This window comes from Gouania willdenowi, chromosome 19 (genome assembly GCF_900634775.1).
Source record: "Gouania willdenowi chromosome 19, fGouWil2.1, whole genome shotgun sequence".
NCBI lineage: Eukaryota > Metazoa > Chordata > Actinopteri > Blenniiformes > Gobiesocidae > Gouania > Gouania willdenowi.
In genome coordinates this window covers 22236219-22262426 of record NC_041062.1, presented here as the reverse complement: position 1 = coordinate 22262426, position 26208 = coordinate 22236219, and the positions used below count along the sequence as shown (strand labels likewise).

At 38.9% G+C, this 26208-nt stretch overlaps 1 protein-coding gene across 4 annotated transcripts; it reads left to right on the top strand.

Moving 5' to 3' along the window:
- Nucleotides 1-483: 483 nt before the first annotated feature.
- Nucleotides 484-22402, top strand: si:ch211-214e3.5 (zinc finger protein 518A). 4 transcript variants are annotated; one of them, XM_028476932.1, is made up of 3 exons: nt 484-601; nt 3881-3963; nt 17169-22402. In XM_028476932.1, the coding sequence occupies exon 3, from the start codon at nt 17189-17191 to the stop codon at nt 21080-21082; it is 3894 nt and encodes a 1297-aa protein (XP_028332733.1). In that variant the 5' UTR covers nt 484-601; nt 3881-3963; nt 17169-17188; the 3' UTR covers nt 21083-22402. The 4 variants fall into 4 exon arrangements, 3 of the variants coding, with proteins under 3 accessions (XP_028332733.1, XP_028332732.1, XP_028332731.1); XR_003676279.1 differs by lacking the exons at nt 484-601; nt 17169-22402 and adding exons at nt 717-1089; nt 5037-5592; XM_028476931.1 differs by lacking the exon at nt 484-601 and adding an exon at nt 717-887.
- Nucleotides 22403-26208: the final 3806 nt, after the last annotated feature.

The following is a 26208-nucleotide window of genomic DNA, read 5'->3' as shown; positions in this document are numbered from 1 at the left end:
TGTTTTAGAGTTCATAAATGTAGTTATACTTAAAGAAGTTTTTAATTTTGAATTAATTTAATTGGTGTTGTTTTATTTTAAATGTAATTATACATTTGGACAAACCATGCATTTTCTACAAATGCCTTTGTAGAAAATAAATTAAGTTCCAATTGTGCAGGATTTCATCTTATCCTTTTTAAGTTTATACATGAGATGTTTACTGTATGCAAGGGAACCGTGGCAAGATTTATTACCAAAAATAAACATTTGGGATGAAAGTACCTCAAACTTTTACTTTCAGTACTATTTAAATGAGCATAAATAAATGAAATTGTATATATGACTTACTTGTACTTGAGTACAATTTAAATCAATTAACAGTACTTCTACTTGAGTAAGTTATATCTGTACTGTTTACACCTCTGTCTATTGGTAGGTGGTGGTGTTATTATCATGGCTGATCTGTATGTGGGAGTCTACATTCTCCATTGCTGCGTCAGTGTGAAAACTGAGCTGTACATTAGTAATAAGATGGCTGTGTTATGTGGATGCTGCTACATATAATATCAGGAAGAAATGGATGACTTAGGTGGAGCGCTGAATTGACTTCGACTAAAGGGTAAAACAACTGCGTGCTTCCCTGAGTTTGTAAAAGGGATTGAAAAGGAAATGGCGTATATCCGCCATTGTTGTTTCCTTCTCCACACACGCACGCGCGCGCGCACACACCCGGGCTCACGGAGGCAAATAATAACGTAGGACTTATGTTGCTAAATACTGACATGTAGCGGACTTCTAGTGAAATTGACCACATGTGCACTTAATTTGAAACTTAGTAGCATTCGTTGTCTGAAGTGCGATGGACAGAAATGTACTGAAGGCACTAGTTTGACGTTAAACTGGCAGTAAGTATTCATCCGCTCCTTCATGGGTGTCAAGAGCACGGTGGTACCCGGATGGAGTGTCATGGCCGCCGTCGATGTGGTCCCTCAGAGCTCCGAGCAGGACGCCTAATGTGTCTGTTGAGCTATTCCGTCATGCTGAACACTGTTTAAAAAAATACCTGCGCGTTGAATGGATGTCGTCTGAACTTCCCTCAATTTCACAGTAAGAAATAACTGTTCCTTCGTAACTTTACATGTTTTAGCGAGGGTGGGGGTTTATTTATGCATTAAATAACTGCCTGTTAACTCCTCGGATCCTATACATTATGGTCGTGTGTGTGTTTGTGTGAATGCATCGGAGGAACAGGCGTGGGCAGAGCAGGGGAAGAAGGCGCTCTTACGGCAGGTCGTGTTTGTCCAGCGGTCGGTTGTCCCATTGATGCAGCGTTTCCTTACAAACTTAAACGAGCACAAATTATGCTGCTAAAGTAGCATTTTCTGCTCTAGTGTGTTTCTGTTTCTGTCTGTCTCCTTGTCGATGCATGCCCACAAGTTTGCGTGTGAGTCGAGCTTAGTTTGAGTTACTACTTTAAAGTCGATGTAACTTTTCCTCTGAGTCGAGCTTCATCTCTGTCCGTCCCATCTGTATGGGATGTTCACCCACACACTAAACCACTTTTTCCATCCACATTACTTCAGTATGATTGTATATATTGAGGTGAATCCCGTGTAGTTTAATGTAATTTGGGCCTTTCATTGTATCATTAAAATATGCCATTCTCCCCCAAGTTTTTTGAAAACGGAGTTGTTTGTCTTAAACAGAATGAAAGAGGATGATGATTGTAACGTCATCACAGCAGCCATATTGTCCTCCAACATGGCCTCCTCCAACTGCTGATACATAGTTACAGTATCAGGCTAACAACAGTCATGTTCGCCCAGTGATGTATTCTTGTCCTTTAGTTTGTTTCTTGAATTAGAACAATTTTATTGCCGCACAATCAAATACATTTTTAAAATATATTTAATATATTTTTGTATATATGTAGTGTATATATTTTTGCATATTTATAGTGTATAAAGGTAATACACAATGTATGTTTAAGATAAATGTCCATTCACTAACACTAACATGTATCATGTGACTACCCTGTTCAATCATGCACACTATGAAAACAGGTGTGCCTAAAGACTGCAACTCATGTCTGATGAAGGGCGGTCAGCCCGAAACCTCACGTTTTGGTGTAAAATAAAACTGAAATTGGGAGCTAATCACGCGTTTGTGCGGACCTTGTTTCTTAGCAACAATGTTATTGCCCACATTACATTACACATTACACTCCCATGTTAGCATAAAATAAAGTAAGCCTTCATTTTGCCATCATCAAAGAATAACATCAACACTACTGGACTTTCCTTTGTTGTTGACAACATCTAAGGTTGGGCGATTTATCCCGATAATTTCTGGTATTTATCATGCTAACGATAAACATCACGATAAATTAAAAGCTACAAATAAATAAAACAATTCCCAACTTAAAGTGTAAACAGGTTAATTAAAAACACAAATACATTTGAATGCATCAACACATTAAAAATTAGTGCATGTGGATCACTCAGTGTTATTGTACGAAATTGATTTATTTCCTCTTAAAATGAAATTTTCCAAAAAAAATAAATAAAGCACATATAAGCACAAATAACTCCATCACTGTTTTTACTGCTGCTGAATCTTGTTTCGTTCATCTTATGAGTTACATAAAGTTATGGTTAATTAATAACTTTGATTTCCTATAATTAATCCAGATCAAGCTGATGATTTAATCATTCAGTATATTTTGGTGTAATAATCTCAATAGTTACATTAGTCTAATGGGACTAGCTTTGTCTTGTGAACAAGTTTGGACGGATGAATAGTGACATTAATATGGAAAACGGTAGGGGTGGGTAATTCCTTAGGTTTTCACCTATGTGTTCAAGTGCGAGTGAAATGCTTGCCCTCTAGAGCCCTGGCTTCATAAAGAAAAAACACTGTGTAGTTGTAGTGATGGGTTTTCATGTTAAAGAAATTTGTGAAATAACTCCGAAGTTACAATACAAATGGTTGCATGGGAGAAACACTTTTCTCACCAAAAAAAGTCGACCAAAACAGAACGGGCAGGTAGTTTCATGTTAGCTTTAACTGAGATTTCCGTGTTTCAACTGATGAGTTTCCATCTCTATATGAAGTCTCCTCCTCACCGTGTGTACTTATCAGTCAATTTACAGTTTTTTATTGTCACTTTTTACTGGAACCAAACAGATACACCGCTTCGTGCAATCTTCTTACCGTGAACTACCGCAGAGCGATCACAGCGAGTCCAGACTTTGAGTCAGAATACGGACGCTATCGCGTCTGAACAAATCCAACGTGGTGTTTTGGCAACTTGATGCTGTTTTTTGTTTCCTACTATTACAAACTGACACTTTTATTGTAGACGGAGCGGAGAACAGAATAGCTTGGATACAGTCTTTAACCAGGCTGTTCTGATCTGTCTCCGTTTGTCTGTTCTCCTTACGTAAGTTTCTCCATCACCCTCAGACTTCAGAGCACTAATCGCTCCTGGACAAAACTAACACGGTGATTTAATAATGTTATGCTGATTGTTTTCTTCTATTACAAACTGGCTGCCTTACTTTATACAGGCTGCCACAGTCTTTCTCTGACAACATTTCTCCGTGTCTTTGCCAGGATGAGGGTGTGTGCATGACAAAATGACTGATTCAGTGAGAGCGCGAACGATTTTATGTAAACACTTTTCTTGGTTCACCTCGTCTAATCTTACCTAGCTCAATTTTTTGGCAGCATGAAGCTTGAAAATCGTAAAAAATCCACAAATTAGCCGTGTCATTGTTTAAGCCGCGAGCTTCAAAGCGTGGAAAAAATGTAGCGACTTATAGTTCGGAAATTAGGGTAATAATGCAACGATCAGGAGCCATTTAAATTTGTAACTTTATTTGCTTGTATTTTGCAGGTTGTGATGCTTTAACATGATCTGCTGATAGCCAGAGGCAGCATGCATTAATGGCTGGACAAAGACTTCTCAAACAGTCACAGGTAATACCAACTTTTACTCACAGTGATAAGGACCCCCTCCCAAAAAGATGTAATCCAATTTAAGATTTTATACTGTACAAACATAATCTCAGATTCAGCTGAAGGGTCATCTTCTACTCAGGAGTTTGGAGGTTTGTCTTTGTGTAAAAGTGTTGGGGTCAAATTTTGTTTTCAGGTGGATACAAGCCTCCTCCTAAAGCCTGAATCATGCTACTTTGTCAGGAGCTACGTCATAATACAGTGTCAATGTGACACAGTGGTTGACCAACACGAGTTCTGCGTCAAAAGAATGCATCACATAGGGCTGGGATATGCCTGAAAATTGTATCGCTATATAAGTGTTCCATATAAGTTGATTTCGGTAATTAATGATTTGTTTTTTAAACTTACTCAAAATAAGGATCAGAAGAAAAAAGGCTGAATTTAAAGGTTCCATATTATGCTATTTTTCACCCATCTCCATTTGTTCTAAGAACCCGAAAAACGTCATTTAGGTTTATCTTTCCAAACTCGCCTGTTTTCTAGAGTTTTAGCCCTCTGAAAAGTCACTTTCTGAGCAGTCCTATAAACAGGCTGTTTTGGGGCCTACTTATGCGTATTCATGAGTGGGCGTGTCTATAGACGCTGACTTTCCTGCATGTCTCGCTCTTGTACGAGTAGGATCAGTGATCACAAAAGCAAATTTATTTTGCTATCCACACTGTTATTGTTTTCAGCCAAAAAACTGCACATTACAGTAAAATGCAGGGATATTTAAGCATGATTGTGTTTATCCAGCAGCAGCAACAGTAGTCATTCAAACTCTCACCAGAGTGTTAAGCTGATAAGTCACTTTCTTCTCCTTCTCTGCTCTTCTAACTACAGGAATAGTGCATTTTTGTGCAACCGCTGCATCGCATTGTCACAAACATGTCAGATCAGCAATACAAGGCAATATAACAGGTCTGCTCCAGCTAGAGCGTTCTGTCCCACTGTTCCTCAGGGAGGGGTGAAATGCAGAGACGACATTTCGTGTATGTAGCTTTACATATATGACAATAAAGTATAATATATATTCCTTTTTACTATAACAGGTTACACAGAAGTGCCTGAACACATATCACTTTGCCAATGCACCAAACCACATGATGCGCTGGAAACCACAAGAGCGGAGTACACCTCCGCATGAACAAATAGTGCACACACTGCGGTGTGTGTTCACTGGAGGCGCTTTGTACAACCAACAACAGAACATTTTGCGTGTTGAGCTTCGAGCAACGACTTTGAGAAACACTACTGCTATCTCACCGCTGGACACACCAAACTCCACCTCGGGGATGAACGCTCCCCTCTCAGATGTCCCCTATCACAGCTCAGAGGAGTTTGACCTATGTAAATGACTCCTGCATTGATGTCACTGCAGGAGCTGTATCTGAGCGGAACAAAAAAACAGCCAGCAGCAATAATAATGATATTGATAAATATAAGGATAAAATAAAGGAGAGAGGAATTACTGCAGTAGATTGACTTCTAGGGGTGTGACGATACACTCAGCTCACGAGACATGACACAATATTGGGTTCACAAGAACGATACAAGATTTTAAGAAAACTATAATGACAAAATTTGATGGACCAACAGACTTTTATTTAACCGAGTTGCACATGCATTTTGAAATGTTTTATTATAACTCTTTGCATGCATGATGTAAGCATGAGCTTTTAATAAACGTCTTCCACAAATTGAAACTATAACTAAAATGTATTAAAGTTAAAATAAAACAACATATTTCTTTTTCCAAGTGCAAACAATATTATGAGCAAAACCATATCAAAGTTCTACTCTACCAATACAGGGTGCAAATAGTGCAAACAGAACCTGACCATGTATGTCATTAACAACATGCTGCCATGTTCTTTTAACTCTTAATAAAAGAAAAATTATAGGAATTACAAATTGTGATCCTTTGCTCTCTTTTTTTTTTTGTGTGAATTTCTGCCGTCATGCTAAGCTCTGTGTCCGTGAGTGTTGTTCTGCTGTAGCAAAGGCATGCGCACGCAGGCACATGCTCACATTCAACTTCAGAGCTTTCAATTGTGTCTTTCTTATCCATTTACACATGATTTGCACCGCAGCTAACACTGTTTACCTTCATATTTAGAAGTGCAACATTCAAAGGGTCCGGTCTGGAACGCGGCACAGCATAGCGTTCCGGAAGTGGTGTAATCAAATACACCGGTACGGTGGTATATTAAAAATTAATATCATAACGGAAATATATACCGGTATTAGGTATAAACCGGGTTTACCGCCCTGCCCTAGTTTATAGATGTATAAATCAGAAAAAAGCGTGTTTTTCATAATATGGGACCTTTATATACTTGTATTCAGGACTCGAGACTGTGACCAAAATGGTCGCATATGTGAGTATTTTTTCAGTGTGTGTGAGTGAAAATTTTATCTGGTCATATCCATGCGAGTTCGTATACTGTAGGGCAGGGGTCACCAACGCGGTGCCCGCGGGCACCAGGTCGCCCGTAAGGACCAGATGAGTCGCCCGCTAGCCTGTTCTAAAAATAGCTCAAATAGCAGCACTTACCAGTGAGCTTTTATATATATAGATTTATTTATTTAGTTATTCTTGTTTAAATCACACTTACATGTAACTTAGAAATGACAATACATATATATAAACACTTAAAATGTAAAGTGTTTTTTGTGTTTAATACATACTTGCCAACCCTCCCGATTTTCTCCTGATTTCTGCCCGACATTGTCCGGGCGGACCTTCCTTCACTGAGCGTCGTTTCCAGCCGGACAATAATAACGATTACACCGCATAAGAAGAGGAAGAAGACTCTTCTTCCTCTTCTTATGCGGTGTAATTATATTATTGTAATAATAATATTGTTGAAATAATAATAACGATTACACCGCATAAGAAGAGGTGTAATCGTTATTATTGTCCGGCCGGAAACGACGCTCAGTGAAGGATGGTCCGCCCGGACAATGTCAGTGAGGAAATTGGGAGAAAATCAAATCCAACCATGTGTAGGGAAGTGTTTCTGTTATGGTTATAGCCGTTGTTGTATAGGCTATGTTTAATTTTCCTTTTGTTGATTATTTTTATTTCAAGCATACATTGCATAGATTGATGGATAATTTATGCAATGTATGCCTTTTTTGTTTAATTTTATGTTATTTATTTTATTTATTCTACTACTACCACCATTTACCATTTGCACTGGTACTGTGGAATTTGTTCTTTACTTTATGTGTTTTTCAAATAAAAGAACACTGTGAAATTGAATTATTTCATTTTCTCTTTAAAAAGCAAACTACCCCCCCCCCCCCGCTCTTTTGAAAATCTCCCTAATTATTATTTAAGTGTGTATCAAACTGGTAGCCCTTCGCATTAATCAGTACCCAAGAAGTAGCTCTTGGTTTCAAAAAGGTTGGTGACCCCTGCTGTAGGGTGACGTTTTTATGGAGCGGCTGAGCGCTTTGTCATGTCCCACAGAGTGCACTTCTCTTTCTCTCTCTCTCTGCGCTGCGGGATTACCGTAAAACCGTCGGTAAACAGGTACTGCAAATTGGCCGACGGCTTGGTTGACCGAGGATTTTGGAGTGGAGGCTGGCTTGATCGCAGTGCTGCGGGTGAGGAGACGGTGCGCGCTCACGCAACTTGGCTGCGGGTAATGCAATGGTGAATGCACCAAGTATAAACACCAGTGTGCTCCTTTGGAATGCGCGCGGTCCGCTATGAACGGAGCCAAACATAACGAGTCCTTCACTGAGAGCGTGCTCACATTGAGGGCAGTAATAAAAAGGAAAAACGTGCTGAGCTCAGTGATAGAACGTACACGCTCATCAGAATCAGCATGGAGGGACCAGAAATAATGGACTATAATGCCAGGCCAGATGTTCAGCTGTGGTTCTCCCAGGGCAGGGGTCTGCAACCTGAAGCTCTGGGGCTTAATGTGGCCCTTTGACTCTTTTGCAATGGCTCCCTATAGCTGAGTTTTAAATCATTGGTAAGATAACTAAACTAAAGGTTGCAGACCCCTGACCAGGGGAAGAGGGTTAAGAGACCCACTATAAGAGCTGGACCCTCTGAATTTAATTCCATGGGGTGAAGCAATGCAGATGCTAAACTGGTTATGCTACTGTTAACTTAATTTAAGTACAGCCTTTCTGGAAAATAAAAAAAAACAGAATACATGTAACCTGTTGTTATGCTTTGCTGTTATTTAAGAAAAAATTGTTACGTCTTCTTTTAAAATTATATAAAGGAAATTACCTGTTATTTCAGCCACTGCTTGTTGCAGAAAAACTTAATATTGACACTGAAACATTAAAACATTTAGCAAATATATCTCGAGTCATTGTCAATCTTTACTTCATACAAAACTACGGTACGCCAGTTAAGTCAACTATTCATCAGCATGCATGTCTATGCTGTACACTCTCCCCACCGCCGCTCAAAAAAAAGGATAAAAGGTGTGACCAAATTCTGTGCTGGTGCGACCAACTGAGAAAGTTAGTTGCACCAGTGCCACCACTGGAAAAGTTAGTGTCGATCACTGGTATTTTAAATATAATCCAACACAACTGTAGAAAAACTGAAAAAAAAAAAAAAGCAGTGCACACCTGAGGTAGAACTAACATCTCTAACATGAAACCAACAGTACTGTCAGTATGAAATTGTAATTAGAAAACCCTTCAAAAACAACTCAACATGGCTTAACTGCAAGGAAAACTGTTTCACCTATGCAACATGCAAACAAAGTATAAAAGTGCCACTTTGTTGTGGCTTGAGCTGTAGACTTGCTGTCGATGAAACACACATTGTCTGTTTTTAATAAAACACACTGTAGGTAAAGAGACATGGCAGAGCAGTGGTAATAACAGAAAACACATCTTTTGTTCACGATTGGACTCCGTGTGGCGGTGTTTCTTGTGTGGTGCAGCCATGAAACAAAATTATAAAAATGCTGGCCTTTTATGTTTGCCTCAGTTTTCTTTTCTACTCAACACTCACACCCTTCCACTAAAAGTTGAGAAAGTTTTGACGAAAAAAGCCTTAACCGGGGATGAGGTTTGGAAGGAACCAATCACCTGTGCGGTCTGCATCCCCATGATGCGTAGTCAAGATTTTTAGGAGGCACACGTAATGTTACTGCATCCCACAGTTGTATATTTGCACTCGGGATGGGCGATATGGACTCAAAAAATTATCACAATTTCTGGTATTTATCTCGATAATGGTAAACATCATGATAAATAAAAAACTGTAAATAAATGAAACAATTCCCAACTTAAAGTGTAAACAGGTTCCTTACAAACACAAATACATTTGAATACATCAACACTGATGAACTGATACGTTATGGAATTTATTAGTGCATGTGGGTCACTCTATTAGTGTTATTGTATGTAATTTCCTCACTTAAAATGAAATTATTTTCTAAAAAAAAAAGCACAAATAACTTCATTAGTGTTTATCTTATGAGATACACAAAGTTATGATTGATAAATATATCTCTTATTCCCTATAATTAAACCAGATCAAGCTTGATGATTTAATCATTCAGTATATTTTGGTGTAATAGTCTCAATAGTTACATTAGTCTAATGGGACCAGCTTTGTCTTGTGAACACGTGAAATATAATTAAATATTGTATAAATATAATATTGTGTTTCACAAGTTGGGACGGATGAATAGTGACATTAATATAATGCTAACATTTATTTCCCACAACGTGTGACTTGTTAAGCTGTTACTCTTCCATACAAGCGTTAAATCTGACAATAAACAAATCAGTGGCTCTCTGTGGTTTTATGACAGTAAGATGTTTTTTTTTTTTTCTTTACTTGGTCTATTCCTCATGGAGTGGTTAGCATTAGCTCTTAGCCCAGTCTGTGTGTCAGTGGGTTAGCTTAGCTTAGTTAGCTGTAATTAAGTTTCCAGTTCATAATCGTTGCTGCGGGTTCATCTCTGTCCCCGTGCTTGTGGAACTTTTGGTGGATCTGACGGAGGAGCTTGGAGTAGTGGTCCATGATGTTTCGCAGCATGGCAGCTTCAGGTAGCTGAGACAAACACCACGTCTGGGTGTGTGAGGGCTGAGGGGTGGGGGCGGCGGTGGTGCACACCGTGGAGGCTCACTGCGGAGCTGCCGTGAACAGCGCTCTGCTTCAGAGAATAATACGTTGTTGACAACAAACGGGCAATTTTGGCCCCTAGAACAAGGGTTTTATGGGCATTCTTGGTTTAATTGATTGACAAATGGCCCGTGGCCCTCGCTAATTTTCCGACATGGGCATTTACTTATTGTTTCTATTTTGGGATGACATATTCTTACCGATGAGAATGTGTGCACAATCATCCTATATTGGTATTTATTTTTGTTTTTACTGTTTTGCTATTCTATGGATTTCCCCAATGGGGATCAATAAAGGTTTATTCTTTTTTTCCATAGGGTCTACAGTGGTGTGATTCATTACTTTTTTGCATGTTTTCCACACTTAAATGTTTCAGATCATCAAACAAATTTAAACAATAGTCAAAGATAAGGCAAGTAAACACAAAATGCAGTTTTTAAATAAAGGGATTTATTAATGAGGAAGAAAAAAATCCAAAGCTGCATGGCCCTGTGTGAAAAAGTGTTTGCCCCCCAGCTCCTGTTAAAACATAACTGTGGTTGATCACACCTGAGTTCAGTTTCTGTAGTCACACCCAGGCCTGATTACTGCACACCTGTTCTCGATTTAGAAATCACTTAAATAGGACCTACCTGACAAAGTGAAGTATACCAAAAGATCATCAAAAGCTATAGACATCATGCCGAGATCCATAGACATTCAGGAACAAATGAGAAAAAAAAAATTGAAATTAGATAATCAAAGAACATCATAACATAACAGTAAGTAGTAGTAGAAAACCCTTCAATGTGGCGGAATTACAACAATTCTGCAAAGATGAGTGGGCCAAAATTCCTCCGTGTAAAAGACTCATTGCAAGTTATGCAAACACTTGATTGCAGTAGTTGCTGTTAAGGGTGGCCCAACCAGTTATTAGGTTTAGGGGGCAAACACTTTTTCACACAGGGCCATGTAGCTTTGGAGCTTTTGTGTTTACTTGTGTTATCTTTGATTAATGTTTAAATTTGTTTAATGATCTGAAACATTTAAGTGTGGAAAACATGCAAAAAAGTAAGAAATCAGGAAGGGGGCAAACACTTTTTCACACCACTGTATTCTCCCATGCGCGTAAGTCAAAAAAGCCATGCAGCTGCACTGTTTTTAGCTGTGCGCTATTCTCCCCCTGTACTTAAAGGGGACATATCATGCTAAATCCACTTTTTTAGCCCTTAAATGCATGTTGTTGTATATTTAGAGTGCTTAGAAGTACAGAAAAAATCTAATTAGTCTCTTCAGGTGCTCCGTAGATATCTTTATATTCTGTTTTGGTCATATTTTCCAATCTGTTTCAATTTTTCTATTCTCTATTACATTTTTTTAACTATTACGTCACAGTATTTGCAGCGGAACTGCCAAATTAGGACAGTGACTCCAGGCCCAACACTTCGAGCAATCCGCCATTTTTAATTCTCGCTGCGATTTTGTAGTCCAAGCTCAAGGATGCCGAAGTTACGAGAGGATAAGTCAAAATGTTCGGTTGTTGGATGTAGTAACCCACACGCTTCATTACACCGTCTCCCAGCATCAGAACCTTTTCGAAGTGCCTGGTTGAGTTTTATTTTTTTTGGAAATGTACCGACATCTGTAGGTAAGGTCATTTTTATGTGCGCGAAGCACTTCAAGGATGACTGCTTCATCAACCTCCGCCAGTATAAAGAAGGATTTGCCAAAAGACTTAGTCTGATTGAGGGTTCAATTCCTTCTATCTTTGGAGACGACGAACAGAGCACTTTGGTAAGCTGTAAATAACGCTAAAAAGTGTGATAAGACCTCCCTGTCATTGTTTTGTTAGCATTAGCAGTTGCACCGTCTTCAGACTTCATATGTTAGCGCTGTGTGCTCGTTTTAGATCCTTGATGATGTGGCCTACGTGATTTAATTTAATTTTCTAAAGTTTTCATTTTGTCGTTTTTGTCTCTGAAAAGATTATATTAAAATGCATTTCGTGACGTTAGCTTGGCGCTAGCGTTAGCTCGGTGCTTGTGTTAGCTCACTTGTTAGGGTTCTGCTGGTTCATCATCTTCATTTTTATCTCGCTCCGCCGGATCCGACTCTGGCTCGAACATGTAAGGCTGGATGGACAAGTCTTCCGTTGTTGACATTTTGTAAATAACCTGAGAATAAAAAGTTTATGCGCTGCTACATAACCGTATCTCTTTTATCAAACTACAAAAATGGCCGAGCAGGGTGGAGTTGAACCAAGTGTCAGCTCTGTAACCTGAAGAGGGGGCGGGGTATGGAGTGCCTCATTTGCATTTAAAGAGACCGCACCAAAACGAGTTGCTCTCAGAAGCACATCAGCAAAGGGGTAGAAAAGGGGCCTGTGGAGCTATAATAATGAGGAATTCAGACCCAAGCATTGCAGTTCCGCTTTATATAGATCACGACTGTATGATTTATATCTAAAAAGAAAGGATTTAAAACCATGATATGTCCCCTTTAAGTCAGTCGCTGCTCGCCTCCATCCCAGTTACGCATTCTGGGTGGAGCGGCCCTGAAATGTGGGCGTTCCCATTCAAATATGGCCTTACGCGCATTCTCCCATCTGCTTAAGTCTTTCTCCTCTTACGCGCTTCCACACCTGGAATAAGTGCAACGCCTCGATAATGGGAAAGATTATATTGCACTAGAAATATGGACTTAGTTACATTTTAAGCCACACGGACTCGTGCGTCGTGGAGCTGCAGCTGTGATAACTTGAGTTATGCCTCAGCTGCTGCTGCTGCTCAATTAATTCTGACAGACGCAGACTTCTGTCCACTTTGCCACAGCGTTGTTTAACTATTTTCATACAATGTCCAACGTAAAGCCACAGTTTGATCCACTACAGAGTAAATCATAAGTGAAGCTGTCATATGTTTAGGTTGGTGAAATGTGCACGAGAGGATAGACCAGAAACTGTTCTCACACATACTGTATTTAAATGAGGCTCGTCTTTCTTTAGTTCGCACTCGCTCACATCCGCTTCATAAAGCATTAAACAATTTATATTTAAAACTGCGTATTATGTAGGAAGCCACTGGTTCTGTTTCACTGCAAACATCTGTCTCCTCTGGATTAAAGCATGATGCTCTGCAGGGTTATTGTCTCAAACCTGCGGTGCATCACACCTGGTCACGCTTTTAAGCAGGTACTGTATTGGTGACAGATGATGATGATGCGCTGATCATTTCTGAATGCAGGAATGAAACAAGTTAATAAAATCAGGCTTTCCACACAAACAAACATTAATCTGTCGTTAGTAGCAAAAAAGGAGAGATTTTACCTGTGGCTCAAACAGAAGAATGCGGACGATCCTCTCATACTACAATAGTCTGATCTAATCAACCTGTTACATTGTTTATCAACAAAAGTATTCCAAATTAAAAGTCCGCTCTATCATTTTCACAGATTTCATTGACATTTACAAGCGTTGGGAAAACTCCATGTTCCGTGATTTATAGACAGCCCCCCAAAAAATGACATGTCTGCAAGATATAACAATTTGTTAACCTAAAAATGAATCACGTTCAATGACTTGGCCACCTTCCTACTTCCAATATCTACAGACTGGCAAGAAATGAGCAATTAGCATGTGTTGACCACATGATCATGCATTATCAAATTCAAGTTCCTTTTTGTAGCCTTTCAACCACAATAACTAAAAAAAAAATCTTCTTTATATAACGTGTGTTCATGTAAACTGAGATGCGTAAGAATTTGAAGATGCAAGACACTGTTTTGTCTTAATGTCATTTTATTTTATTTTAAAGTGTTTTTAAGTTGCTCGATCAGTAAAATCAAGTCAAATTAAATCAAACATTTTTCTATATAATACACTGTATTGTATAGAAGGTATTGAGAAGGTGTTTTTTCATCTCCAGGAGGACTTTAATCCAGGTGAGATGAGGCAAAATGGCTCCTTTGAGAGTAAAGGTTGCAGACTCCTGACCAGGGGAAGAGGTTTAGGAGACTTTGAATTCCATGGGGTGAAGCAATGCTGATGCTAAGTTGGTTATGCTACTGTTAAGTTAATTCCAGAATCAGAATCAAAATTTCTTTATTAATCCCAGGGGGAAATTGCTTAAATTCAAGTATAGCATTTCTGCAAAATAAAAACATGTAACCTGTTGTTATGCTTTGCTGTTATTTAAAACATTTTTGTTACATTTTTTAAAATTATATAAAAGAAATGACCTGTTATTTCAGCTACTGCTTGAAAACATAATATTGACACGAAAACATAAAAACATTTTGCAAATATATCTCGAGTCATTGTCAATCTATACTTCAACTACGGTACGCCAGTTTAGTCAACTAGTCATCAGCATGCATGGCTTGAAAAAAAAAAAAAAAAAAGGGGTCCGACCAATTGAGAAAGTTAGTCGCACCAGTGCCACCACAGGAAAAGTTAGTGAGCCCTGATTTTTTGCATCTTAGTTAATGTATTTGAAAAGTAACTTGAATTTGATAAAGCATGATCATGTCGGTCAACACATGCTAATAGCTAATTTCTTGCCACACATAAAGCATGCATATTTTACCGGCACATTGGCGGTTAAATGAATCTGTCCCCACACAATTAAAATCTCTATTTTCTTCTAGAATAGTGTTTTTGTTGGTTTAGTTAACTTACCAGGGATTTAAAATTTAGCCACATGTGCAAGGAAAGTTGATGGTCTGTAGATGTTGCAGGAGGTGAAGTAGGAAGGTGGTCTTTGCACAATGTGATTTATTTTAGGTTAACAAATTGTTATTTCTTGATTTTATTTGTCATTAATCATTAATAGCCTCGTTAAAAAAAACAACTATTTCAATAGTTTTTTTTAAAGCTATAGAGAGCCATTGCAAAAGAGTCATTGAGCCACATGAGGCTTCAGTGCCACAGGTTGCAGACCCCCGCCCTGGGAGAACCACAGTTGAACATCTGGCCTGGCATCATAGTCCATCAGTTCTGGTCCCTCGATGCTGATTCTGATGAGCATGTATGCGCTATCATTCTGCTCGGCGCATTCTTCCTTTTTACTGCTGCTCTCAATGTGAGCGCACACTCGGTGAAGGGTACGTTATGCCTGGCTTTGTTTTTCGGACTGCGCCGCACTCCAAAGGAGTGCATTGGTATTTATATTCGGCACATTCACCGATGCATTACCCGCAGCCAAGTTGCGTGAGCGTACACCGTCTCCTCACCCGCAGCGCAGAGCGAGAGAGAGAAGTGCACTCTCTGGGACGTGACGAGGCGCTCAGCCGCTCTGTTCACAAAAAGGTCACCTTACGCACTCGCACAGATACGACCAGATCATGATGAAGTTTTCACTGAAAAATTACCCTGACTGCACGTCACTGGTATAATTTGTGCGGCAATAGTAAATTGATAAACAATGCACAGTGGGGTAGCATTTAACAGTTCACACTTCACAGCGTCTTGTCCCGGGACTTCCGTAATCAGTTGAGTAGGAATGTAAGGACATTTTGTGAAATAAAAAAAAAAACGCAATATGAAATTCACAAAATAAAAACAAGTACAGCACCACAATGACATTTTACCCTCCTGCTTCTCGTAGCAGCTCAGCGGCTGCAATGTTTACAAGATGGCGGACAAAGTGGATGTTTCGGTTTCCCACAATCCTTAGCGGGTCGATACAATGCTGAGCAGTGTTTTGTGTGACGCCAGGGGCCTCATGTACAAAAGATATATATGCCCAAAAATGTGTGTACATCAAAATCCTGATGTACAGAAACTGGAGTGAGTGTGGAAATGTGCGGTCTTTCACATCAAGTCCTGAGGTGGCGTATGTACGTTTCTACATAGTTGTTTTAAATTCTAAGAATTTATTACACACTACCAAAATAATAAAATGCATTCACACATGAACCTCTGAGCTGAACTGTCTGTCTATAATATTAATTAAAGTATCTTCACTGTTGAATCATCTCCGCCATACATGTTGCGGTCGGCCTAATCATTTTGAAAATCGCTTCTTTCCTGTGTTACTGGTGGTAAGATCAGCAACTTTTTCTGATCATGCTGAGGGGAATCTTATTTCAATAATGAATTTGATTTACAAATGTAAATCGGGGCGTAGACAGGGAGGGCGCATATGTGCGCTCACATTTTACAACTGTCAGAAAGTGTATCCCTCCATGTTAAAGCATATCGCCCATATTAAAGCGCTTGTATCGAGTGCTATATGATATACGTACATCATGTAGAACATCATAAATATTAACACTGCTCAATTTTACCAACATTACTCACTTCTATTTTAGGTTATGGGGGTGCTGAAAATTTCAAGCTGCATTTTGGATTTGGCCCAAAATGCAGCGTTCAAAACTTGTATGTTACAGAAATGACAAATAATAAAAAAAAACATTTCTTTTCATTCTTTACATGTGAAGCTAAACAGTCACACACCATCTTACACTTTTACAGTCAAATTGTTTTTCATCAACAAATATTGGGATTTTTTTTTTCCTTTTTATATCGTATTGTGAGCCCTACATCGTATTTAATATTGTATCGTGAGGTAACTATTTCTTTACATCCCTACAACTGAGGCCTCTTTTAAATTGCGCATATTAGACCCATACATTTTTAAACAATCTTTGTATGAGTTACTAACAAAGTTTGAATTTCTGCCTGTTCTGAGTAGTCTCAGTGGATACATTCCTGCGTAAAGCTCACTGGTTTAATCCATGCAGAGCCAATTAACTCCTCAAAACATAAAACTGACAGGATGATAGTGAATTTTGTTGTTAATGTTGTTTTGATTGCGTAGGTGATGCTTGATTGTCTGGAAGTTTGGTAAATTGTTGATACTGATATTGAGGGGTACAGTGCTTTTGCTGGCTAAAGTATACAGTACTGCACAGTATCATGTATTGTTTGTGCAGTACACAAATATTGATACTTTGCTCTTGTTTATTGTGAGAGCTTCGAGTGTGAAAGCTTTTTAAAATGTTTAGACATGTTTTATGTAAACTGTCAGTCTGTGTAGTTACATTTGTGTCATTAAATTATGTTTTTTTTTTTTTTTTTTTACAGATGACAGTTGTATTTTGACAATGGATGACTTCATAATATCTCAAAATTCTGCCCAAAACTGCAACATATCTGCCAAAGAATGTGAAAACAAAAAGGACTTTGTGTGCAACCATTTTAAAGAGGTGACAGCTGGACCACTCGGCAGAAGTTTTGACGAACTTTCCTGTAAAGCTGATGGGAATGCTACTAAAAATGAACTTATCTCAAAAACTCCTGGTAGGGTAAAACAAGGGGCTTTTTTTTCTGGAAAAATTTTAAGCTTTGGCTGCTCAGTATGTAAAGACAATCACACATTTAGTCCCAATGATCTGCTAAAACATTTTCGAGCCCATCACAAAAAAACCCTTCCCACATACCCTTGTGACTTGTGTGACTTCGTCACAAATGAGTTTTCTTCTCTTCAACGTCATCGAATTGAACACCGGAATACTTTGGTCACTTGTGAACTCTGCAGTGATGACGTTCAATACTCCCTGCGTTTGCTGACCAGACACTATAATATGTGTCACAGTTTTAATGGGCAGTTTAAATGTGAGTGGTGCGGGTTCCTTACCATGGATGTAGGCACTTTCATTCAACACATTCACCATCACAATGAGAGTGAGAGTCATTGGAAGTGTTCGTCATGCAGACATATCAGTTTGAATGAAGAGGATCACCAGAAGCATGCTCTCTTGGGTACATTCGCATTCACGTGTCAAATATGTGGATCTGGTGCAGAAAAAAGTGAAGAACTCAAAGATCACACAGCAACAGTTCACAAGCGTGATGCAGTATCAAAGAAAGCACTAAAGTCTCTGGGAGACAGTAGCACACCAATAAATACAGTTCCAAATGTAAAGATGTTGGTGACCAATAGTGCAGATTCACAGTCTCCAAAGTCATTAGAGCATAGCAATGTAACTGCTATTTCACCAATACAAACCAACAGAAAGCAATTGAAATCTGAAATATTGAATGAGGCCCACCAAGATGGTACTATTGCAAATTCCGACATAAGTTCCGAGCCCTTGGCAGTCTTGTTGCAGGAGGAAGAAAGCACCCCAACCCCCCAAGTTGGGAATCAATCCAACACTAATGGAGTGGCTCTTCTAATGGTTAAGAACACAATCTCTTTGCCCCCTCACTGTACAACTAAAGTAATGGGATTTAAGATGGTAGATGGCAAAAAACATTTGGTCCTTAAAGTCATACCAACAACTCAGCAAAATTTAAATCACTCTTTCGTTGAAGGTGTTGGTGAGTCAGGGCCAAATCTTGTTCACTCCAAAAGTAATAGCCCTGTTGAGAATGGGCAATGTTCCACAGGTCATAGTTCAGCATCACACTGTTTAACTATTTCACCCAGAAGTGCTTCATGTTTGCAACTGGATCAAGATGATATTACGGCTGTAAAAGTAAAGCTGGAGGGTGAAGAGACATTAGTTTGCCGTACTCCTTCACCTGTTGGCATTTTTAAAGAGCAACCAAATATTTGCTTGAATAAACATGCATCTCAGTATCCCATCACAAATGAATCGGACGACAGTGTCCACAGTCATCCCACTAAAACAGTGGGCACAGTGGAATCTACATCATGCAACTCTCTGAGGTGTCACTTTGATTTACCAAGCCTCCGTACTTCTAGAATTACTCAAACAGCAGGTACTAGTTGTGGAACTTTGTTTTCTAGACCAGCATTGACAAAGGCTGTTATGAACTGTGGAGTTGTGGAGAATGGCTGCAATTATGAGCCTAAAGGGAACTGTGCTACAAAACTGACTGATCACTCTGCTCTCCTGAATTCTGAAAAAAGCAATAATGGTAGTCTAAGACCTCAAAATGGACAAATGTCTGCATCACAGCCGTTAGCTTTAGCTAGCTGGAGAGAAAATGCTGTAGGCTTTGACAATTGTGCAAAAACTTTACCAAATACAGAAGTATTCGCCTTTCACAATTATTCCAAAGAAAGTTTTAGTCCATCTAACACTACAAAGACCAGTGACGATATGTGTGAGCGAGAAGCAGGTGAAGAAAGTGACAGTGAATTAATGCAGGTTAGTTTGTCTTTGGCTGAAACTCTAGAGCATAGCACAGATGGTGAAGATGCTAATGAACAGTGTGAAACCACTGATAAAAAATCTTTGACAGAGGAAAACCCAGAATCAGTCTTTCAGGACTTCAATATTATCAAAATTGAGGACGAAAGCATTCCAGTATGCAAGAAGCAATCCGATTCAAAAAGCACCTTAACTTTCCCAGAGACTATTGTGGAACAGCGTTCAAATACAGTCTTTAAAAAACACCTCAATAAAAGCCCTGCTCTGTCAAGTACAAATGCCGACTCTTTAAAAGAAACAAGAACAACTTTAAGAATTCTCCAGTTGCCAGATGGTAAGCAACCAGTATTTCTCAAAGCGACAGAACAAAGATTTGCCATGCCAGCCCATGTCGATGCCACTACAGGTTTCAAAGTCATTAGCAATTCAGGCAATCCTCAGATCAATGTGTCTTACATGAAGCCAGGACTAGAAATTTCACGTAACAGCATTTCAAATAGCCGCACAATAGGTGCACTGGCAGCAAATTTGGCAACTGTTGAAAAAGGAACAACATTTCTCTCAACATCGAAACCATGCATTGGCATCAACTCAAATCACTACATTCTTAACAGTGCAGGTTTAACGGTGCCTCTTCTCCTTTCAAGTAAACCCAACAGTGCTCCTACAGACAAAACGGCTACGAAACAACCTACTTGTTACTTGGTACAAAGGTCAGTTCCAGTGACCCAGACCTCCACTACTTCTGGCATCAAATTGGCAAGCACACAATTTCCACTGAACTCGCGACAAGTTCTTGCCATGCCTGCAACCTCCATTGGTAAAGCCAATGCTCCACCGAATGGTCGCCAAACATTTTTGCTTAGATACATTTCTCCAACCAAATCAGGCATAGTACTGAACAATCAAGAAACAAAATCTCTTACTCACCAAATTCAACCCACTGAGAATTCTGGAAACAAAGTAATTTTGAAAATTGTTACTCCGACTGGTAGACTTCTTACAAGCAGTGCTACGACTTCTAGCAGTCAACCTTTATTTTTGGCAACTAGACCTTCAACGCAATGTTTCCTCATTGCATCAAACAAAACTGACATACCTGCTTTCAGTGGACTTAAAAAAAAGACTTTACAAAATTCTGTGAAGAAAGATGTAAGGAAACCTTTTATTTTACCTTCTCAAATGAACATTGACTTGCAATTGGGCGACACAGAGAAACCTGTTTTAGCCCCACGGCCAATTCGGCCTCCAAGCCAAAGGAAAAGGCGCAGTAAAGCCTTATTTGATGAGCTTCCCTCGTCATGTAGTAAGGTCAGAAGACTCTTATGTAAATTACCAACTCAGAAAGAAACACTGCTTTGGAAACCTGTTGCCAAAGAAGTGGAAAGGACACTGAGACTGTCCCCTTTCAGCTCAGAACAGCTGATCAAATGTCCTCGTTGCTACCAGCCTGTTGTTGTGCTCAATCACCCAGACGCTGCCATTCCTGAAGCAGCCAATATCATGAAAATAGTCACCAGATATAAAGGTGCTGTTACTAAGGTTGTCCTTTCTCAGACAACAATCCAGGCACTCTCTGGATCTGGTCTTCAGAGTATGGAAAGTTTCTTGACAAAAGGTGCATCCTCCCACAGTAATCATCCAAGTCCTCGAAGAGTCCAAAGTTGCATCCAAGAACGATTTCTTCTTAAAATGAAACTAAGGAAAAAAAGCAAAAAGAAGTATGAGGTTGTTAAAACTTTATCCAATTGGAGACACAAGCATATGTTTGAATGCTGGTTTTGTGGCCGGCTTTTCAAAAGTCAGGAAGATTGGATTGGTCATGGACAAAGACATCTCATGGAGGCAACTAGAGACTGGAATAACCTTGGCTAAAGCATGTGGGGAGCACTTTGAAATGGGTACACAGACTTAAAGAACAGAAGCTTTTCTACTGACCTTGTTTTGTCCTGTGTATATGCAAGTTCCAAAATGGACCATTGCATATATTTCAAGAGAGATTAATATTATTTTGATTTCTGTCTAATATCATGTTTGCACAAGAACTGTGAAAAGGGTACACTGTAAACTGAAGTTGTGGTTCAAAGGAATATCAGTATGGCTTGTATTCAAAGTCAAATTACTCAGGTGACGTTAATTTGCTTTAGTTTTAAATTACACCAAGTTTAAGTAATGTGATTTAAGCATCGTTTCTTAACTTTTTTTAGCAACCATGTTGGTAGGCGGGTGTTGATGTTTAGCAAACTGTAAAACTTGTTGGCCACTTACAAGAATGAAAAATATGGTCTGAATAAAAACCTTTTTTTGGTTTTCATAATCTATGGTTTGACACTATTCTCTTGTCAAAATTAACCTGAGAACTTGAAATATTCTGAGTGACATCTTATCTGCCAGATGGTATAATGAGAAATTGACTTTCAAAAGGAAGCAAATCTTAATGCAAATTAGATTAAACTTTCTGAAATTAATTTTGCTCCATTTCTCTTTAGACTAATGATTGGCTACTCTTTTCTTCCCAGCTACTAGAAAGCTTTTTGTTGAATGGTGGTATTTGGTATGGCAGGTGTTCAGGAGGTGCAATATTTGTGTTACATTAAACTATACCGGTTCAAACTAACTTAGTTACTTGAGGTAAACTGTATCACAGCTATTCTCAAACTTAACACGATAGTCCGCCTACAGTCATAAACTTATCTGAGCCCTACTCAGCCCCAAATTTACTGTTATCAATTTTCAAAGCTTTTAAACAAATTGACTATTATTGATGGGTTCATCAAAACTCAACTTGGTAACTTGTTTATCAAAAGATTATTACACACTTTTTCACAAATTGTAACCCACAGCCATTTCTTTTGGAATTTCTGTTAAACACTCTTTACCAGTGTGCTTGGACATCATTACATATATCAAATTTATGATGGCACCTTACCAGTTCTTCTAACAAAATATTTAAGTTTTTGGTATCGTAAATAGTTAATTTATTTAATGTCGGTACCACTCTAATGATTTGTTGCGTAATTGTGTTCAGGGAACAATTGATTAATTTGTATTAAATACTTGAAAACTATTGATCAGATTTTCATAATTTTGCCATTACTCGTGTACCAGAAACCTCTCCAACTCGAGTCTAGAACCTAATAACCATGTTTGCTTTTTCTTGTACGCCATACCTGTCTATAAAGAATTTTCTTTTTCCCCTTTGGGCCTTTGTTCTTAACCTTGGTTCTATTGGGGTTCAGCAGGCATCGACACACACAGTACAAATGTGATGCACAAAATACATTTCCATGATAAATTAGTTTAATAAAAGATACATTACGATAACATTGTTATATTTTAAGTATGGATTTATTAAAATTAAAACTAAAATTATTTTGAAAGCAAAAAAATGGCTGAGGCTTAACTCTGTCTAAATAAATTTTATACTATTTTGAGGAAATTATATTTTATTTTTCCAGTTTCACAGAGTTCAGTGAATGCAGTGACAAAGCTTGCAGAGTTCAGTACCTCCAATGAGGTTGAGAACCATTGCCTTCTTTTAAATTGAATTTAGTTTTAACTTTCTCATCTTTTCAGGTAGTTGGGTTTTTGGGTAACAACATTAAATCATTTGAAACAACTGCCATGACATAATGTTACTCTCAAAGGTGCCCCAATCGAGGGGAATGATCATTTTAGCCCTGAACTGGTGCTGCTGCTGTTTAACTTCATTTATAAACAAATATTCCTGTTGTGTAAGGGGAGGCTGGATCACCCTGAATTTTGGAACTGCAATGTAAAGGACTGGGAGTTTTTTTTGTTTGTTTTTTTCATACTGAACAGCAATTATAGGGATTGTAAAATTGTGTTTCCTATTTAATTAGCTCTAGTACAACAGAGTAGTAAATACAGACCTTTATGAAATTTAGGGTTTTTAGTATCTACTTTATGTACAACTCTTAAATCTGAAAGAAGTACTTGCTTCCTGCTTTGTAGGTTGACATAATAATCTGTTTTTAATCTGCATACATATTCTCCATAAAATATTTTATTTCTGATTGTAATCTCATCACTTATCACTGTACTGTGTATACATTTATTTTAATGTAACACACTTCTTTGTAATCACAGCATTACCTGGAGTTCTCTTTTTTTCCCCTGCCCATTTGTTTGATGGATTGTATGAAACTGAATGTTTTTTTCTGTTATTCAAAGGAGGTTAATACATGTGATTAATTTGTAAATCTTCCAAATGAACACCCTTTACCTCTTGAAGATGGAATCTCTGGAGGCTCACCTTTTTTTTTTTTTTTTTTTTAACCAACGTTTTAAATAATAATAAAAAAAATAAAATAACTACACAAACATATAATGTATGTTCTAACTATCTATGCCTTTTACTAGTAGTTTAAGGACATATCTTTTGTGGCTTCATTCCACCATGGCAAATTGTTTCTCTTGCTGTCCCTAAACAAACCATATACCAAAGGTGGAGAGAATGTGTCTAGATTTTTTATTCCCATAGCTCATGAGCAACAAATCTTATACTATATACCACCTTTTCCAGTGCTGCTTTTGCTGCGCTGCCATTACCAAATTGCACCACCTTCAGCAATCTGCACCGCCTTTGCCGTGTCGCCTTCGCTGCGCTGCCTCAAGTTCATACAAAGACATAATATAACAGTGAATTTTATATTATCAATGCATTATCATTGATATGTTTTGACAGAAATGTACTATTGAGATACAACCTTAGACATATTTATGACTTTTGTTGTACTAACACATCCAAGGACATTGCTGGAGTTGTAGTAGTAGCTCCAGGAGGAGTGTGTTAAAGTTTTAGCTGACAATTTTCAAGATTTGGCCAATTTTCTATTAACACAAAATGGAGAGTATCTCGATATGAAAAAACAGAATAAAAAATAAAACATGCATCTCATGGACTGTTTTGATCGAGAGGCCAAAACAGAAGTTTGTGAAAAAATTCCAAATATTTTTTTTTTTTCTTCCCCATATTAAATTGTCTTCACTCTGTAGGTGGCGCTAACGCGCCAATTTCCGTATATTTCCACATTGACCTGGTTTAGGGCCAAGAGTTTAAGAACTGATTTACATTTGACGAAAATCAAAGTTTGTATGTGCAAATGGGAGCATTTTTTAAAAATTTAAATTTTCAAAAGGTTTTGGCCAAAATGCAAGTTATCAAAAATCCATAGATAACTTTTGATGTCCCACTTCTCTAGATGATCTCCAGCAATTTTGAGCCCGTCAGTGAAGGGGAGTGCGTTAAAATATGTTTACCCCATATTAAATTCTCTTCACTCTGGGATGTTAATGCTCCAATGTCAGTTTTTCCACATTGAGCTGGTTTAGGGCCAGGAGTTCAACAACTGAGTCACATTTGACGCAAATCCGACTTCGTATGTGCAAATTTAAAAAGAAAAAAAAAAAGATTCACGGCTCAGCCCTGCAAACACTGTAAAAGTTATCAAAAATCCATGGCTAACTTTTGATGTGCTACTTCTCGAGAAGATCATTATTGTAATAATCAACGATAATTCGCAACTTTCACTTTTACCGAAGTTCCGGAAGTGTTGTTCCTTCTTTAATGCTTTCCAGCAGGCTGTACGCTAGGTTGCGCAATGCTGCCCCCTTCATGTGGTTCCCACATAACTTCCTCTGATTGGTTGATGAAAATCTAACAGGACCGCCCATGGGGGCGTTCTTGAGTCAAATCGGGAACGTCCATCCGCCGACAGACACATCGCAGACAAAACTCTTCTCCCACGCTCATCTGCTGCAACAGGAAGTGTTGGATCGTTCAGTAGACCAATCCTTGAATGAGATTAATCCCTCCTACCTCATTAGCATACGGACACAGAAATGAAATAAATGTGAAAATAAATAAATAAATGTAGAAATAATTAAATGTGGAAACACCAGTTTTTATTAATTAATTTATTAATTCATTCTTTTATTTATTTATTCCAATATTTGTTTATACTTTTGGCAGGTTTGGTCCTCCATAGGGTTTATGCTAATGATGGCACCGTTACATAACACGGCTATGATTTCTGACCCGCCCATTAATACCTGAACACAGAAATTTGAAACACAGTTTGTGAAGCCAGGCAACACAAATTATAAATGGTTGAATGGATTTTTTACATGTTTTAAGGAAATACATTTAGGACCCATTTAATATGTTTAGAAGAAAATGGCTGCATTTACATGGACTTTGATAAACAAACAATATATATATATATTTTTTTTTCTTCTTGTCTGCACATGCTGTCAAAGGTCAACAACACAGGAAGTGCAATCATTATGAGACAGCAATGCATATTTTGTTATTGCAATAAAATACATTGATTTATTTTATTGCTTAATTGTGACCATCACCAGCCCTCCCTAAGGAAGGGTAAGAAATATTTTATTATAGGGAGGATATAAAAAGGGAGAGCAGTGTTACACCTAAGTGGAGGGGGAGGGGGAAGGGGAGGGGAAAGGGAGCAGGGAGGAGAGACTCAAGGCAGGAAATAGAAAAGGTGGGGAAGAATAGACTGTTCTTCGTATACCAGCATATGTGCAAAAAAAAAAAAAAAAAAAAAAAACGCTACTGCAAGCCCAGGAACTGCCCTGCCCAGGGCAGCAGAAAGAGCGGAGGCCAGGGAGCCCCAGGCAACGCCCCCGCGGCCGAGCAACCCCCCAGATGCCCCCAAGATCCCAGGCAGAGAGGCAGCCACCGCCCCCCACACACACATCCGAGGAAGCCCCAAGCAGCCGAGCACCCAGCACATCCCCCCACCGACCCCAACCCCCAACCCCAAGGCCCTCCGCCAGCATCCAGCCCCGCCCCAACCCCGGCGCAAGCCGCCTCGGACCCACACGCCGCGAGGCACGCCCCCAAGGCAACCAGGAAACGAGACAAGCGCCAAGCCCCACCCGCAGGGAAGGGGCACCCCCATGCCCCACCAGGCCGGCACCGCCCGGAGAGACCCCGCAAAGGGAGCCAATGG

Bases quoted from the DNA above. Each gene is read 5' to 3' on its own strand.
- si:ch211-214e3.5 (XM_028476932.1), top strand. From the start codon at position 17,189: ATGGATGACTTCATAATATCTCAAAATTCTGCCCAAAACTGCAACATA.